Below are 19,001 nucleotides of genomic sequence, written 5' to 3'. Positions count from 1 at the left end.
TCAACCAAAATTCACACTTGGATAATTTGGCATAGAGTCGTTCTTGTCTTAAAAGTTCAAGCACAAGTCGAAGGTGTTCCTCGTGTTCTTCTTCGCTTTTAGAATAAACCAAAATATCATCGATGAACACGATAACGAATTTGTCAAGATACAGTTTCCAGACGCGGTTCATAAGATCCATGAACACCGTCGGTGCGTTAGTGAGACCAAATGGCATGATAAGGAATTCATAACTACCATAACGAGTTCGGAAAGCGGTTTTGGAGATATCTTCCCCCTTAACCCTTAATTGATGATAACCCGAGCGGAGATCGATTTTCAAATATACACAAGACCCTTGTAGTTGATCAAAGAGGTCATCGATGCGAGGAAGAGGATATCGGTTCTTAACCGTCAATTTGTTTAATTCACGATAATCAATGCACATTCGTAGGGATCCGTCTTTCTTTTTAACAAACAAAATCGGAGCGCCCCAAGGTGAATGACTAGGTTGGATAAAACCACGATCAAGTAGTTCTTGGATTTGACTTTGCAATTCTTGCATTTCGGATGGAGCGAGTCTATATGGTGTACGTGCTACGGGTGCAGCTCCCGTAATAAGATCGATTTGGAATTCAACCGGTCGATGAGGTGGAAGACCCGGCAATTCGTCGGGAAATACATCGGAAAAGTCACTAACAATTGGCACATCATCGATATGCTTCTCATCGGACTCGACTTTCTTAACATGAGCAAGGATCGCAAAACAACCCTTACGGAGTAGTTTTCTAACTTTAATGCACGAAACGAGGTTGAGTCTGGTGCAACTCTTATCGCCATAAACAATCGAAGGTTCACCATTCTCGATAGGAATTCAGATTGCATTAAGATCACAAAGAATGTGAGATTTCGTTTTGGCTAGCCAATTCATACCGATTATTACATCGAAGCTTCCTAGTTCCATGGGTATCAAGTCAATTTCAAACTCTTTACCCAAAATGTTTAACGTACACCCCCGGTAATATGTGTCAGCACTCAATAGTTTCCCGTTGGCCACTTCAATGGTATAAGTGGTATCTAGTGGAAGTGGTGGAGTGCTAAAAGAATGAGTCAAAGTCTTGGATACAAAACTCTTATCGGCACCCGAATCGAATAAACAAGTAACATAAGTGTTGTTGAGAAGAAACGTACCCGTGACTAGTTCATTGTCATCCCGGGCTTCCTCGGTGTTAATGTTGAAGGCTCGGCCGCGTGTGTTGGGGTTGGCCTTCTTCTTCGGGCATTTGTTTCTATAATGGCCTGTTTGGCCACATTCATAACAAGTGACCATTTTTAGAGGATTGGGCCCCTTTCGAGCGACGGGGGCAACACTTGTGCAATTGTTGGCCTTATGACCAACTCATTGGCACCGGTAGCAAATTAGCTTGCCGCATTCACCCGAGTGGTGCTTGTGACATTTGTTGCAAAAAGGTTGAGTTCCGGCATAACCTTTCTTGCCATCGTTGGTGAAAGGCTTTTTTGTGAAGGTGTTGTTGTTGTAGTTGCTTGATGGAGTGGCTTCCCATTTCCTTTTGTTGCCACCCGATTTGTCCTCGGCCTTAGGAACCGGCACTACGATTTCATCAACCGTTTCAATCCATTGGCGGGCCATGTTCAAAGCGGCTTGGTGATTAGCGGGTTTGGAGGACATCACACCTTGTTTGATGCTCTTTGGAAGACCATCCATATAGAGTTCAACCCTTTGAGATTCGGGGTTCACGAGGTTAGGACACATCAAGGATAGCTCGGCGAATCGTTGATTGTAGGCCTTGAGATCGTTTCCGACCGCCTTCAAAGTTCTTAGCTCTTGTTCGAGCTTTCGGGTTTCTTCGCGAGGGAAATATTCAACAATCATCTCTTCCCTTAAATCAGCCCAAGAGAGGGCATGAGTTTCATCGGTACCCACCGATTGTACATAGGTGTTCCACCATGTAAGAGCGACGCCGGTGAGAGTGTGGGTGGAGTACTTGACCTTATCTTGGTCCCGACAACCGCTTATGCTAAAGACGGCCTCCGTTTGTTCGAACCATCGAGTGAGTGTAACCGATCCCCCGGTTCCATCATAAGTGTGAGGTTTGCACCCCATAAAAGCCTTGTAGGAGCATCCTTCGCTAGAGTTACCGGCTCCTTGGTTGTTGTTGTTGTGGTTGTTGTTATTGTTGTTGTTGGTGGTGGAGTAACCGGCCATGGCCGCCTCTACGGCGGTGGCCACCATTCGTTGTAGTGCTTGTTCGGGAGTTTCACGGCGTGGCACACGGCGAGGAGGCATTGTTCCTTCAAAACAAAAGAATACCGTTGGTTAGTATTCTAAATAATACCAACCGTGATATGGAATAAAGATAGAGAGAAAATTTTCCTTGACTCGCCTTAAATTCTTTATATCATAATGTCAGAACGTTCATATGAGTCACCGTAATATAATCCTGGAAATTATATTACCCTAATTCATATGTGCATTCGACATTACTTCATATAGTCAAGGTGGCGTGTCAATCAAATTAGTCAACGTGAGATTAAGGTAGAATAAGAATAGATATGAGTAGGAGAGTTCGAGTATAAATGCACAAATAGTCAAGTAATTCCTACGTGAAGTCTATATGCCGGTTGTAGTCTAGACTCACCAATGTACCCTATGACTCGGGGTCGACACCAATGAACTCTAAATCCCTACAACCAATGCTCTGATACCATCTATAGCGACCCGACCAAATCATGTTTGACGGCGCCGACTACTTAGGTCCCGTTACATGGTCATAAGTCTTTAAGACAACGTTTGACCGAAAAAATGTCGCATTCATTTCATAAGTATGGATGTTTCAAGGTTTACAAAGTAGTTCGACAACTAGTTACATAACAAAGTTTAAAGTACAAATGAAACATATGCGACACAATTTGAAAGTAGTCAAAAGACGCTCCATGTATGCAAGTATACTCGACATCCAATGCAAGTATCAAAAAGAATGAGCGGAAGCATGTATCACCTAATGTTCAAGGACCTGAGAAAAACATAGAAATCTGTCAACGAAAATGTTGGTGAAATCATAGGTTTAAGTAAGTCAGTGAGTAAAAGTAAGTCGAACCACAAGATTTGCATCATTGATAAATAGTAATACATTCTAAAAGTTAATATTCACGAGCACCCAATTATCAAAGCTTAACATTTCCTTCCTTAGTACCCCATCACAATAGTGTTAGAACATACACCGTTTCCCGAAAATATATTTCATCCGAATAACGGTAGCGAACCGTCCGAATGAGGGTTTGTCAAACCCATATGGCCATATAATATAAGTTCTCGCTTACACCGTTAAGTGTAACTAATGATAATCGAATTGAGGATTTTTGTTCTAAACTCGTATGTAGAATGTTTGTTTTCATGTACTTGTGTTCACTTAGTTAAAAGAAGCGTTTATGTTTTCTCATCCCAAAAGTAAGTTCAAAAGAGTACAAAGTGGGACTATGATCTCACCTTGAGTGCAAGAGCAAATAAGTACTTCGACAAGTAACGTGTGCAAAGAACAATGCTAGTCTTGACATAAACAAATAGGTCGTATCAATAACGGTAAACACGATAGGTCAAAGATGTCCAATTAGTCCTATGGCTCAATAGGACTCGATTATGTAGCATGTGAATCAAATTGTCAAGTTTCATGCAAGATACAAATATAGGATCATGTTAGAAAGATTACATAATCATTTGGTTAAGTTTGACAAAAAGTTAAACTTTGGTCGGTCAAAGTCAACGAAAAAGTCAACGCGTTCGGGTCGGGTCCCGAACTATTTTTCTGTGCTAATTATTCATATATAAGTATGTTAGAACAAGTCTCATGTGAATCGGAGGTCCATAGCGTGCCAAACATTTTCCGTATAATTGACAAGTAGGTCAGAAGCTGGACACGGCTTAGGTCGCGCCGCGACCCAGGATTGCCGCGCCGCGGCATTGGTTGTGTGCTGGTACCTGGTCAGTCTCAATTGTTCAAGTCCCAAATCAAAACTCTTTCAAGCATAAATTACAAACCGCTAACACTTAGAACTCGCACCTTATATCGTTAGAAAGCTAATTTGAAAAGGAACCCAACTAAACACATTTCACCAACCGAAAACCTTATTTGCAATAACCGACTTTTCAAATCAAATGATCAATCAATGCACACATTTAATGCTTCAAATTTTACAAGTGCACATTTATGATTCGGGCATTTAATGCATACATAAAACACGCCGTTTTGTAGATAAGAAAGCATACAATACAACTAACTACTTACTAACAATAATTCATGTCATTCAATGCATCAAATATTCATTTCAAGCTTATCAAACCCTAACTCAAATTCACCAAATTCACTAATCAAGTTTATGGAGCTTTCTCAAGCAACCTACACATCAAATTGAAGCTAGTGATGTTAGGAACACATTTAATACATGCATTTATAACATTTAACATTATTTAAACAACCAATCACCAAATCAAATACACCAAAGTTTATGTTCATGCTAGTTACTTCAAATAACAAAATCGAACATATAAATCATATATTCATGTTAGACTTGAGCCATAGACACTAATTAACAACTTTATAACTTAAAAACATCAATAACACAAAATCTAGTGATTTTAGAAAGTTACCCAAATGTAATGAAATCGGTATGGAATCGAAGAGGAAGTTGCAAGGATTCCAAATATGTAATTTGTTTTGATTGATGCTTGCTTGAACGGATTTAGATGATGAATCTTCAAATTGGAGAATTGAAAGAAAATAGGGAAGTAGTAAAAGAAAAGGAAAATGGAAATGAAAAAGATGGGAGGTGGGGTTGACTAGTCAAAAGTTAGTCACCTCTTTGGCTCTTTGGCGAAACTAGTCCCTCGAGTTCGGTTGCGGGTGCGTGAATTACCTAAACGAGATATTTTTAAAACGCGTATCAACGAGAGATGTTATAAACATATAACGGAATTTAAATAGTTAAACTGAAAAGTAAACGGAAAAAGGCGGGATGTTACAAAATGTTGCTGCTCAGGTGCCAGAGGCAACAACGGAATCATTCATGAGAAATGAATTTTCAGTGCAGGAAGAAATGCCAGAAGTAGAAGATAATGAGGAAAATGACGGTGCTGAGCAGGGAGAGCCACAACCCCATCTGTCAGACGTTCCAGCACCATCACAAGGTCAAGATGATGGTGGATCTCCTCAGAATGTTCCAGAAGTTCGTAGATCTGAACGAGGTCGGATTCAATCGAGTAGATATCCAGAATCCGAGTACCTTCTACTTACTGAAGATGGAGAACCGGAGAGTTTTCATGAAGCAGTAACTCATAAGGATAAAGAAAAATGGTTGCTCGCAATGCAGGATGAGATGGATTCTCTGCAAAATAATCAAACTTATGAGATTGTAGAACTTCCACGCGGGAAGAAGGCACTGAAAAATAAATGGGTGTTCAAGCTGAAAAAGGATGGTAGTGGAACGGCTTGTACTCAAAGGATTCCAATAGAAGAAAGGGATTGATTTTGACGAGATATTTTCACCAGTAGTCAAGATGACTTCAATTAGAGTCATACTTGGATTGGTCGCAAGTATGAACTTGGAGCTTGAACAGATGGATGTAAAGACAGCTTTTCTTCATGGAGATTTACATGAAGAAATTTACATGGAGCAGCCGGAAGGTTTTGAGGTTTCAGGAGATAACCTCGTATGCAAGCTGAAGAAAAGTTTATATGGTTTGAAGCAGGCACCTAGGCAGTGGTACAAGAAGTTTGACTCATGCATGGTGAGTCAAGGGTACAAGAAAACTGCAGCAGATGAGTGTGTCTACATTCAGAAGTTTTCTGGAGGAAATTTCGTTGCTCTTCTACTATATGTAGACGATATTTTGATCGTAGGGAAAGACGCAACGAAGATCAACCAGCTGAAGAAGGAACTCTCTAAGTCTTTTGACATGAAAGACTTAGGACAGGCTCAACAGATTTTGAGAATGCAGATAACCCGAGACAGGAAGAATAAAAGTTATGGCTATCTCAGGAGAAGTATATTGAACGAGTGCTTTCACGTTTCAATATGAACAATGCCAAACCTGTTAGCATTCCATTAGCCTACCATTTCAAGTTAAGCAAGAGTTCTTGTCCCTCATCCAAGGAAGAGATCGAGGAGATGTCTTCAGTACCATATTCTTCAGCAGTTGAAAGTTTGATGTATGCAATGGTGTGTACAAGGCCCGATATTGCTCATGCAGTGGGAACGGTATGTCGTTTTCTCTTCAACCCCGGGAAAGAGCATTGGAATGCGGTAAAATGGATTCTCAGATATCTTAAAGGTACAAAGAATCTATGTCTTTGTTACGGGAGAGCTGATCCAATCTTGGAAGGCTATACAGATGCGGATATGGCCGGAGATCCTGATAGTAGGAAATCTACTTCAGGATTCATTTACACTTTTGCAGGAGGAGCTGTTTCATGGCAGTCAAGACTACAGAAGTGTGTTGCATTATCCACAACTGAAGCAGAGTATATTGCTGCCGCAGAAGCTGGAAAAGAAATGTTGTGGTTAAAGCGTTATCTTCAAGAATTTGGAATAAAGCAAAAGGAGTACAAGGTATATTGTGACAGTCAGAGTGCCTAGATTTGAGCAAGAACTCCATGTACCATTCCCGTACAAAACATATTGATATTCGCTATCATTGGATACGCGAGGTAATTGATCGACAACTGTTGAGACTAGTGAAGATCCATACAAAGGAGAATCCTGCGGATATGTTAACAAAGGTGGTGACTCGATAGAAGTTGGAGTTATGCAGAGACATAACTGGAATGTTCGTGGATTCGGCTGGAGGGGGAGAATTGAAAGTTTCCAGCCTACAATCTAGAAGCTCACCTTCTAGATGTTCAAAGTAGCCTTCTTTGAACACCATGTAGAAGAAGCAAAGATGAACACGATGACGGCCGCCCACCATCTCCGTTCACACGACACGTTCCTCGTTTATACCATTCCACCGCCACCAAAGTTTTAGTATAAATAGAGGTTGAAACCTCAATTGTAAATCATCCCAAATCACTCAGAGAAGTATAATCACAACCTAGAGAGTGTGTGTGAGTTGAGAGTTTTTTTGTAAGAGTTTTGTAATACTCTGTAAATCTATTCTTGTGAGTAATAGAGTTGTTTTTCTCTCAAATTTGTATCTCCCAACGTCCAGGCGATCCTCTCTTCCTAACGGTATGTGTATATATATAATATAAAATATAAAATGGGTATAAATCTTTAACATCCCAATAAGTGCTCCACTGCCTAAAGAAAACAAAAAGTCACTGAATTTTAAGCCAAATTTCTAAACGAGAATCACATTAAAATAATTGTCAAGTAGCTATGAAATCAATAAACTCAATTTTCATACTTACACACACCTCGGTAATTAGCTGCAATACTTTCAATACTTTCTTCTGTTCCAAAGTGTTCAATATTTATAGCTTTTATTGACAGGTGAAAATTCCTGCAAAAAAAAAAAAAAAAAAAAAATGAAGCCTTTTATGGTTGTGTTGTATCTGTTCACGGCTGTAAGTTTTTGTAACGCTGGTGGAAGTCGATTTTCTGGTTCACAACAGAACGCTGAAGTAATGAAGCACTTAAAGCGTTTAAATAAGCGTCCCATTCGATCCATCCAGGTCCAGTGGCCATCCTTTATACTATTTTTTTTGTTCTTAATTCACCATTATTTTTTCATATATTCATATATACATATATAGTCAAAGGTTCGAGAACCATATAAAAAGGTACATAATTACGAAAACTTAAAAATTATAATGGTTCTTATATGTTAGTAGGTTCATATCACGTGTGTTGATGTAGATTATTACATGTTAGATTTTACTAATCTCTTTTAGTTAGAAAACGTCTGTCGATAACTTACATTTTATGATATATATTTTTTTACCTTAGGCATACATATATGAGCATATTAGATGTGTGTTTTATGATGAACAGAGTCCAGACGGTGATATAATCGACTGTATTCATATCTCGCATCAACCGGCATTTGATCATCCTTTTCTCAAAAATCATACCATTCAGGTTCATTTTTTAATTTTATGTACTTATTCTTTTTAATGCATATGTTCTAAAAGGATATAATTAAATGGCTTTTGATTAAATGATGAATACAGATGAGACCAAACTATCATCCAAATTGGATTAATGATATGAACATCAAAGTGACATCATCACCACCACCATCATCATCATCATCATTATACAAGGATAAAGGAATTGTTCAACTATGGCATGTAAATGGTGAATGCCCAAATGGGACAATTCCGGTTAGAAGAACAAAAAAAGAAGATATTCTTAGAGCAACTTCTGTAAAAAGATATGGTAAAAAGAAGAGTTTTACTACTGTTGCTCAACCAAGCTCTACTGATCCAGATAATATCAGTCAAAACAGCCATCAGGTAAATTGAAAATTCAATAACAGTCAACTTTTTTAGGTGATATGTTTATATTTTTCTTATAACAATTGAACATTTGAACATGTTTATATACCCTGCATTGACTATTAACTAACATTGTTTATACCAAACTATTTTACAAACTATTCTTTTCACATTGGTCTTTTGCGTGTTATTTGAATTGATCTAAATTATAATACTATAAGCATGGCATCACTTTTTAATTAACAAATGATCAACTTACTTTCTGATGTAAACAGGAACTTAGAATACTGTATTATATAGAGTAAATAAAGTCAAATTAAACAGAATATTCTGATGGGTAGATGGTGAAACAAATCATTTTTTATATGTCCACATTCTTCTCTCGACACTATTGAAATGTGTGTAAGATTAGATTAATTTGTTTTTACATAATTATTATTATATTAGTAAGTCTAAAGATATATAAATAATCATTACGAAAGAATAAAGTTTACACTTTTAAATATAGAAACATACGGAGTATTAATTTTATCCATTGGAGTAATCTTTTTTTTTTTTTTTTTTTTGCATGTAACTAAACTTCTACTTTCTTGTTGTTATTTTGGGAATTTTTTAGCATGCAATTGCTTATGTGAAAGGAGAATATTATGGAGCAAAAGCAACAATGAATGTTTGGAACCCAAAGATTCAGCAAATAAATGAATTCAGTTTGTCTCAAATTTGGATACTGGGAGGCTCTTTTGGTTCTGATCTAAATAGCATTGAAGCTGGTTGGCAGGTGGGTCCCTTTTAACTTTCACCCTCATGTCAAATAGTATACTCGGTATTTCATAAAAACTGATGTCAGATGAAGAGGGTCAAATAGTCAATCATCTTTGTTCTATCCTATATCTTTTCTTCTAAACAAAATTACACCGATAGTTTACCTAGTTTATACTATAATTTCTTTAAACTTTTTTTAAATGTGTGCAGTTCTTGTGGACTTGTTGTTACATATATTTTTCAGGGAATTTGTTTTTCTAACTAACGTTCATTACAAAATCCCGTTAAGTTCATGATATGATATCACGTGCAAAGTACGTGCCACAGTTTAAATGAAGAACACGTGCTCCTCACGTGACTGTAGCCATCTTCCCCAAATTGAACCGCTTACTTTTTGTTGAGTTTCTGTTTTCATTCAGTTAGGGTTAGTTAAATACAAGGATTGTAGTTAGTTGATTCAGTTTTTCAATTGTAATAACAATCTTTCTCTCTTGTAAATTCCAATTCTATCAATAACAATGGTGATTGCATTTCAAAGCTTTTCTTTTTATTAGGCTTTAAGATCAATTGTTAGTTCTACTTCGATCAATCAATTGATCCAGGTTGAACGTTGTATCAGTGGTATCAGAGCTCAACGATCATGTGGATGATTGAGTAAAAATTCAACAATGGTGAACGCGACAAGAAATGGTCCGATGGCGTCGGAGGGAACTTCGATTGATTCTTTAAAGACAATGATTGAAGAATTAAGTCGAAATATACAGTCATCACAAGCTGTTCAGGCTCAGATGAATGAACGGCTCAATGGAATGTTTTTGCAACATCAACATTTTCAAACAGAGTTACAGAAGATGAAGAATGGCGAAGGCACGAGTCAAAGAAACAATGCACAGTGGACCAGATGTATAAAATTAGAGTTTCCTAAATTTGATGGCAGTGATGTCAAGGGTTGGATTTACAGAAGCAGACAATTCTTTGCAGTGGATCAAATTGAAGATGATGATAAAATTAGAATTGTGTCAATTCATTTGCAGGGGAAGGCTTTGACCTGGCATCAACAGTTCATTCGATTAAATGGTGAAAATGTAGATTGGGAGGTATATGAAGCAGCTATTCAAAAGAGATTTGGATCTGCCATTGAAGATCCACTTTCTGAACTCAAGAACTTAAGACAAACTGGTACTGTGACAGAGTATCATGATGAATTCGAAATGCGGTTAAACAAGCTGGAAATAAGTGAAAAGCATGCAATAAGTCTCCTTTTAGGAGGGTTGAAAAAGGACATTGAACTAGCCTTCAGAATGTTTAAGCCAAAGTCAATTGAAGATGCTTTTACACTAGCTAAACTGCAAGAAGATATGGCAGCTGTTACCAATAAGACGTATACCCCAATTATTCCAAGTTCAAGAAATAATACATTTAACAATACTTCCAAAAATGTCTACAGTAACTACAACCAGTCAAAATCCATTATGTTACCACCTGCAAATACCCAATTAGCCTTACCTAGTACCACAACCACCACTGCCAATCCACAACCTAAAACTAATAACCTTTATCAACCAAGAAAAAGGCTGAGTCAAAAGGAGTTGGAGGAAAAAAGGGCCAAGGGCCAATGTTTTTACTGTGACCAAAGGTATGCACCTGGGCACAAATGTCCAGGCCAATTGTACTCATTGGAAGTGTTAGCTGAAGAAGATTATGGGGAAACAGTAATGAAAGAAGAAGAAGGTAATGAAGACTATCAAGAGCTGTCCTGTGGTGATGTACCCCACATCTCAATGAATGCTTTGACTGGTACAAATGCTTATCAAACCATGAGGGTCAAAGGTCAAGTCAATAAATGTCACATGCAGATCCTAATTGATTCAGGGAGTACACACAATTTTATAGATGTTGCAGTAGCCAAAAAATTAGGGTGTATAGCTAGTAATATTGTACCCCTGCATGTGTTCATTCCTGGTGGGGGTAAAACGTTGACTGCAAATAAATGTGTTGACTTCCAATGGCAAATGGGTGGGCACACATTTAAGAGTGATATGCTATTGTTACAAATTGGGGGATGTGATATGGTTTTGGGAATTCAATGGCTAGAAACCTTGGGAGATATTATGTGGAATTTTGAGAAATTGATGATGACCTTCAAATATGCTGGAATTAAGGTGGTTTTAAGAGGTCAGAAGTCTTCTGCAACTATGGTATAAGGGAAAAGATTATCAAGAGCTGTAAACACCCCTCAAATTCAATTGAATGCTATGTGCTTATGTGTCTATCCAATACAGCTGTGTAATATGGAGTTACCAAAAGCAAGTCCAACTCAAGAAGTGCAGCATAACCCTGAATTGACAGATCTGCTCAAACAGTACGCTGATGTGTTTGCAGTACCAAGGTCATTACCACCAAAAAGAGAATGTGATCATAGAATATTGTTGATAGATGGTACACAACCAGTCAATGTAAGACCATACAGGCATCCACCTTCACAAAAGGATGCCATTGAAGTTATGGTTAAAGAATTGTTGGAGGCAGGTATCATTAGACCATGCCATAGTCCATTTTCTTCTCCTATTGTAATGGTGAAGAAAAAGGATGGAACTTGGAGAATGTGTGTGGATTATAGAGAACTAAATGCCAAAACAATCAAGGATAGGTTCCCAATACCTATTATAGAAGAATTAATTGATGAGCTTAATGGTTCTATGGTGTTTACAAAGCTGGATCTTAGGTCTGGGTACCATCAGATCCAGATGTTTGATGATGATATAGCAAAGACAGCCTTTAGAACACATGATGGCCACTATGAATTTCTAGTGATGCCTTTTGGCCTCACAAATGCTCCATCCACATTCCAATCCTTAATGAATAAGGTATTCAAACCCTTTTTGAGGAAATTTACTCTGGTGTTCTTTGATGATATACTAGTGTACAGCCCAGATATGGAAACTCACCTCCAACATTTGCAACAAATATTAGAAGTTATGAGAAGTAATACTTTGTTTGCAAAAGAATCCAAATGTGTATTTGCAACAAGTCAGGTGGAATACTTAGGTCATGTGATCTCTGCTAAAGGTGTAGCTACTGATCCAACTAAGATTGAAGCTGTTAGTAAGTGGCCCCAGCCCAAAACACTTAAGCAATTACGTGGTTTTTTGGGTTTGACTGGGTATTACAGGAAATTTGTGAAGAATTATGCTGTCATTAGTCAACCACTGACCAAGTTACTTAAAAAAGATGCTTTCAAATGGAGTGAGGATGCAACTGCAGCTTTTAACTCCCTCAAACAACACATGATGCAAGCCCAGTGTTGAAAATGCCAGACTTTACTCAACCTTTTGTCATTGAAACTGATGCATCGGGCATTGGTATTGGTGCAGTGTTGCAGCAAAATGGGCACCCTATTGCTTTTATGAGCAAAACATTGTCCCACAAACACCAGTTATTGTCCACATATGAAAGAGAGTTTCTGGCCATTATTCATGCAGTAGAAAAGTGGAGGGGCTACCTGTTGGATAAACATTTCAAGATTGTAACAGATCATGTCAGTCTTAAGTACTTAACTGGGCAAAGGTTATCCACTCCTACACAATTAAAATGGTTGCCTAAATTGATTGGATTGGATTATGAAATCCAATACAAAAAGGGAAATGAAAATGGTGCTGCTGATGCTTTGTCAAGAATTGAAGAGAGGGTCCAACTATTTAACATATGTGCTACTTCCATTATGTCTGATGTCTATGAGAGGGTCAAACTTAGTGTGGAACAAGATGTGGATTTACAGCTGATTAAGTCAAAGGTGCAACTGCAAGACCCTAGATATCACAATTACACTGTAAAAGATGGTAATTGTACAAAAAGGGTAAATTGGTAGTGGGATGTGATGAAGATCTCAGGCAGAGTATTATCAATCATTGTCACAATGATTCAAATGGTGGACATTCAGGCATAGCTTCAACTTGTCAAAAGGTGGCTACTTGTTTCTATTGGAAGAAAATGAAAAAGCAGGTCAAACATTTTGTGAGGCAATGTCAAACTTGCCAAAGGTGTAAACCTGATCTCAGTCAATATCCAGGTTATTTGCCGCCATTGCCAATTCCATCCAAGGTTTGGTCTGATATATCCATGGATTTCATAGAAGGGTTGCCATTATCCAATGGAAAAAGTGTTATTTTTGTGGTAGTAGACAGGTTGAGTAAATACAGTCATTTTATGGCTCTAAGCCATCCTTTTACAGCTAGTACTATTGCTCAATGTTTCCTGGACAACATTTACAGGCTCCATGGATTGCCAAAGAATATTGTAAGTGATCGTGATAAGGTGTTTCTAAGTACATTTTGGAGAGAAATGTTCAAGATCTTAAAGGTTAATTTGAATTTTTCCACTGCTAATCATCCTCAATCTGACGGTCAAACTGAAGTGGTCAACAGGTGTCTTGAATGTTACTTAAGGTGCATGACATGTGACAATCCAAGGGAATGGAGCAAATGGTTACCACTAGCTGAATACTGGTATAACACTAACTTTCACACTTCCATCCAAACAACTCCTTATGAAGTTTTATATGGTCAGCCACCACCTGCTCCAATTATGTACACTAGTGGTGAAAGTCGTGTAGAAGCTGTAGACAGGTCCTTACAAGCCAGGGAGCAGGCCATTACATTGTTAAAATTTCACCTCCAATGAGCACAGGATAGAATGAAGCTGTATGCAGATGCTAAACGTACAGATAGAACATTTGAGGTGGATTCATGGGTCTATGTTAAACTGCAGCCTCACAGGCAAGTTACATTAAGGATGGGCAAATATAACAAGTTATCTCCCAAGTACTATAGTTCTTTCCAAATTGAACAACGAATTGGGCAGGTTGCATACAGGCTCAAGTTGCCAAGTGTCAGTCAAATTCATCCTGTCTTTCATGTTTCTCAACTGAAAGCTTACAGGGGTCCACCAGTCACAGAAATGGCTATGTTACCAGCAGTAAATGATCAAGGAATTATTACACCAGTGCCATGGAAGATATTGGAACGAAAGTTGTTAAAACGTCACAATAGAGCTGTAGTCTATGCTTTGGTTCAATGGCAGCAAGGTACTGTTGAAGATGCAACCTGGGAAGCTTTGGAGGAATTGATGCTGCGTTACCCTAATTCTCCAGTTTTCAACAATGCTTGAGGTCAAGCATTTTTTTCAAGGAAAGGGGATTGATATGATATCACGTGCAAAGCACGTGCCACAGTTTAAATGAAGAACACGTGCTCCTCACGTGACTGTAGCCATCTTCCCCAAATTGAACCGCTTACTTTCTGTTGAGTTTCTGTTTTCATTCAGTTAGGGTTAGTTAAATACAAGGATTGTAGTTAGTTGATTCAGTTTTTCAATTGTAATAACAATCTTTCTCTCTTGTAAATTCCAATTCTATCAATAACAATGGCGATTGCATTTCAAAGCTTTTCTTTTCATTAGGCTTTCAGATCAATTGTTAGTTCTACTTCGATCAATCAATTGATCCAGGTTGAACGTTGTATCAGTTCACTAATATGCTATGCACATCGACAAGGCGGTAAAATTCTCCATTTAACATTGACATGTACAACTCACAAGAACTATTCACTTCAATAAAAGGTTAAGACGCACGTCTAGTAACTCGATACAAATTTACACGAACTATTAGTGTAATTTTATCTTATTATTTATATAATTATAATTATTTTTTAAATTTTTTGCAAGTGTTTACTCTCAAGTCTCGCAAGATAAACCTACATAAATCAAACTTTAGTGTCATCTTAGCCCCATATAGAAAGTCCAACCAAAAGTAACTACAAATATTGACATAAACTTTCTGCATCATCTATGGAAACAGGTGAACCCAGATTTGTATGGAGATAACAACACAAGACTATTCATTTATTGGACTGTAAGTCCCTTTAGTTTGTTCTTATTTAATTACTTATATTAAAAGACATTGATGTACTTTTAATGTAATTAGCAATCACTATCTGTCCCACATAGGATTCTAGAAATTTGTATTGTTTTTAATTTTTTGGGCAGAGTGATGCATATCAAGCAACAGGGTGTTACAATCTGATGTGCTCAGGGTTTATACAAACAAACAATGAGATTGCAATAGGGGGAAGCATATCACCTATTTCAGAATTGCATGGTTCCCAATATGATATTACTATACTTATTTGGAAGGTATTTTATTATAATTCCCCATCATGCTTGTTACTAAAATTAATAATTAATTTTGTCATCGATCACATTTAACCATCACAAGATAACTTAATAGTTGTTGTCCCGATATACTTAAAAGAGGTCTCAGGTTCAAATCTCACTAGCATTACATCTTGGGATGACCGGGAAAAAGGTTGATATGGTCAGCGGATCACTCGGTTACGGCACATATATCTATCTTAAAATACAGGCAATCCACGAGTAGCTTGAACAGCGAAAACCTTGTCTTTACATTCTACAAGTTTCTAAAGTATCTTAATATGCCCTTTCTTGACTTAAATTTGCTTAAACTATATGCTATAATAAAGTATGCATTATTTAATAATGAAATTGCAGGGAGAATGTCGGGAATCTATTCCTCTTCTCAAGATTTTTTGTTTTTACTTATGTAAGCATGCATGCTTTGTTTTTCTTAAAAGCATTTCTGTTTTTCTTTAGTAATTCTACAATAAAAGTTGAATATCAGACCTCTTCCAAAAACATTAGGATGCTTTACACTTAGACTGTTCTGTTAGCACATTAAATAACACTGACGAAAAAGTAGTATAAGTGCTTAAGTTTGATGTTTTGAATATGATATATTTTTGAGTAGGACCCAGAGGAAGGCAACTGGTGGATGCAATTTGGAAATGGAAAAGTCTTAGGTTATTGGCCATCCACACTATTTTCATACTTAACCAAAAGTGCATCATTGATAGAGTGGGGTGGAGAGGTAGTAAACACAGCCGCAAACGGGCAACATACAACTACCCAAATGGGTAGCGGTGAGTTCCCTGAAGAAGGATTTGGTAAAGCGAGTTATTTTAGATATATGGAAATTGTTGATGAATCTAATAGTTTGAGGGATCCTAAAGATATTGGTATATTCACTGAGCAATCCAATTGCTACAACGTTCAAATGAGTACTGATGGTAATTGGGGTAGCCACTTTTACTATGGGGGACCGGGTCGAAACCCGAACTGCCCGTGATAAGTTGTCCATGTAGCTCGTCTGTAACAAATTTATTAAACTAAAGTCATGCAGTTGATTGGTTATTTGTGAGATGTGTATTCTTGATTAAATTGAAGGGTATATTGGACATAAAATTATAAGGTCATTGAGATGTGTATTCATATCATATATCAATATCAAAATAAATAATAATGTATGGTTTTATAGTGTACCAATTACTCCCATATTGAAAACATTCTTCCCGATCATAATTTCATCAATTTTTTTTGCCTATTTATTAAAAAATTTCCGATCAGTTTTCGAAAACCTCACTCGATTCAACCGGACCTCTAACCTAATCACCTCATATTTGATCTGAACCAGTTTAGCCCAATTTCGTCAATCGCGAATTAGGGTCAATCGCGAATTAGGGTATCATACCTCGATTAATTGATCTCAGGGTGATCATGTGGGCACAATCTTAAAATAAGGGTTGGAATTGTATCACCGCCTCTACTAGATCTATCAGATAGCAGTCTGTACTAAGTCGGGTAATATCTTCATATCGTCATTGTATCACCGCCTCTCTACTAGATCTATCAGATCCCGTTGAAACCAGATCTCTTCAGCAATTAATTTCATCTGGGTCAGTTTCACAATCGTCATTTTTCATCTTTTTTGTTTAATTTGCATAATTAGAACGATTTTGTGTTATATATGTGTGAATTGTTGGGGTTTTTGTTATGCACGCAATGTGTTTGTTTAAATGACTGAATGAGATATGGCCGAAGAAGATGTAATCCCTATGTCGAAGCCAAATGGCTTTTCGCCTACAAAGTCGAGTGATAGTCGTGTTACATCGTTTTTGATTTTCAACTTTCCGGATTCTTGGTCTCGTGATGATTATCGGAGAGTTTTCGAGAATTATGGGGCTCTCAAAGACGTGTACTTTGCTAAGAAGAGATTGTCGAGCGGCCAACGCTTCGGGTACGTCCGATTCGATGGCATTTCCGACATCGATTCCTTCACGAAAGTTTTAAACAAAATACATGTCAACGGGAGGTGGATTCGTACCTATAAAGCTTTAGAAAGAAATGTAACCAAACGAGTATTGAATAAAGGTCGTGTTTCTAACCTGAATGCTGATGTTTATGGTCGTGCTCCTAATCTAAATGTCGATGATTATGATGAATTTCCACATGCTTCTTGGAGTCGTGCTTCGTCAAATCCGTCAAAACCAATTAGTCGGGAAGGTAAATCCTTCGCAGATTCTGTTGTTGGGTCTAACCAACAACCCAATGTGTCTCAGCATAATAATTCAAATCGTATCGAGATAAAAGTCAGAGGTAAATGGATCGATTTTGATCTTCCGGAATCGGTGAGCAATCATAATCTTGCTTTCAGTTTTAACAAGGATCGGATTTCGTGGTCTCTAATCGAAGTAAATAAGTTCCGATTCGAAGATGCTGATAGTAGGATTCAATCGAAGCAGGCCAAGGGTTATAATTTGGGTGATAATAAATCGTCAGATATGGATTCAGTTTCGTCACGTGAGTTTAATGTAACGGCAGAGGGGGATGTGCATTGTGAAGAAGTTAAGATGGAATTTCAGGGTGATAATCTTACTGTGAATGTCGATGTTGTCGTTGATGACGAGGTTGAAGAGGGAGAGATCACGACGGTAAATTTTGGTGATAACGTGTGACAACCCGGAAATTTTCAACCAAATTTAAACTTAATCTTTATATGATTCCGACACGATATGCAAAGTTTGTAATGTTGAGTCTCGAAAATTTTGGAACTATGTTCATACATTCAATTACCCTTTTGACTATGCTCGACGATTCACGAACGAATATATAAATGGATATGAATATATATATATATGTATATATATATTATAACTTGAAAATGTTAACAAAGTATTAAATGTATAATATTTTACATTAAACGTATTTGTCTCAATATATGCTTAATATATTCATCTACGGAAATAGAAGATAATACCAACGATTGGATTAGTAAATATTTCAACAATTATAAATCCCGTAAGTATTGTGATAAATCTTTGTTGAGAGATTCACCTTGATTTAAGAAATCTTTCATTTTTAACTGTATTTGATATATAAATAACTTGCAACATGTATAGAAAAAGTATTTATATATATTGTATATATATATATATATATATATATATATATATATATATATATATTGTGACAACCCTCACTTTTTCACTCCTAAATTGACTAATAATTCGTGTCATTTATATTTGACAGTATTGATGCATTTCACGTGTGCATATTTTATGTGTAAGTTAGTCCTAGTTTTGAACTCCCTTATTACAATTTTGGTCACCACCTTAATATATGAAATTATATTAAGTGAAATATGTTATAATAATCTCAATTAAAAATTAGAACTAAAAGCTTAATATTAATATGATATAAATAAAAATAAAGTAAATACGCATATAATTTATTAATAAACTCATAACAATTCAGTTCATTTTATTAAATTAATAAATTAAGTTAAACAAACTACAGACTTTGTCTCCACCTTGATTACATGTGAATTTGCAAATCAAATCATGTACAACTTCAAATTTCTACCCACTCCATTCATCACAAACTAAAGCCACCGAAAGC

General features: G+C 37.0%; 1 protein-coding gene across 1 annotated transcript; it reads left to right on the top strand.

The window, feature by feature from the left end:
- The first annotated feature begins 7,520 nt into the window (after nucleotides 1-7,520).
- LOC139875306 (protein neprosin-like) lies at nucleotides 7,521-16,392 on the top strand. The gene is made up of 7 exons (XM_071862647.1): nucleotides 7,521-7,667; nucleotides 7,987-8,073; nucleotides 8,166-8,450; nucleotides 9,049-9,210; nucleotides 15,049-15,102; nucleotides 15,237-15,383; nucleotides 16,015-16,392. Exons 1-7 carry the CDS (start codon nucleotides 7,521-7,523, stop codon nucleotides 16,390-16,392), a joined length of 1,260 nt encoding a protein of 419 aa, XP_071718748.1.
- The last annotated feature ends 2,609 nt before the right edge of the window (nucleotides 16,393-19,001 follow it).

This window comes from Rutidosis leptorrhynchoides, chromosome 11, assembly GCF_046630445.1.
Source record: "Rutidosis leptorrhynchoides isolate AG116_Rl617_1_P2 chromosome 11, CSIRO_AGI_Rlap_v1, whole genome shotgun sequence".
Lineage (NCBI taxonomy): Eukaryota > Viridiplantae > Streptophyta > Magnoliopsida > Asterales > Asteraceae > Rutidosis > Rutidosis leptorrhynchoides.
Note: the sequence above shows the minus strand (reverse complement) of the source record. Positions and strands in the feature narration are given on the sequence as shown.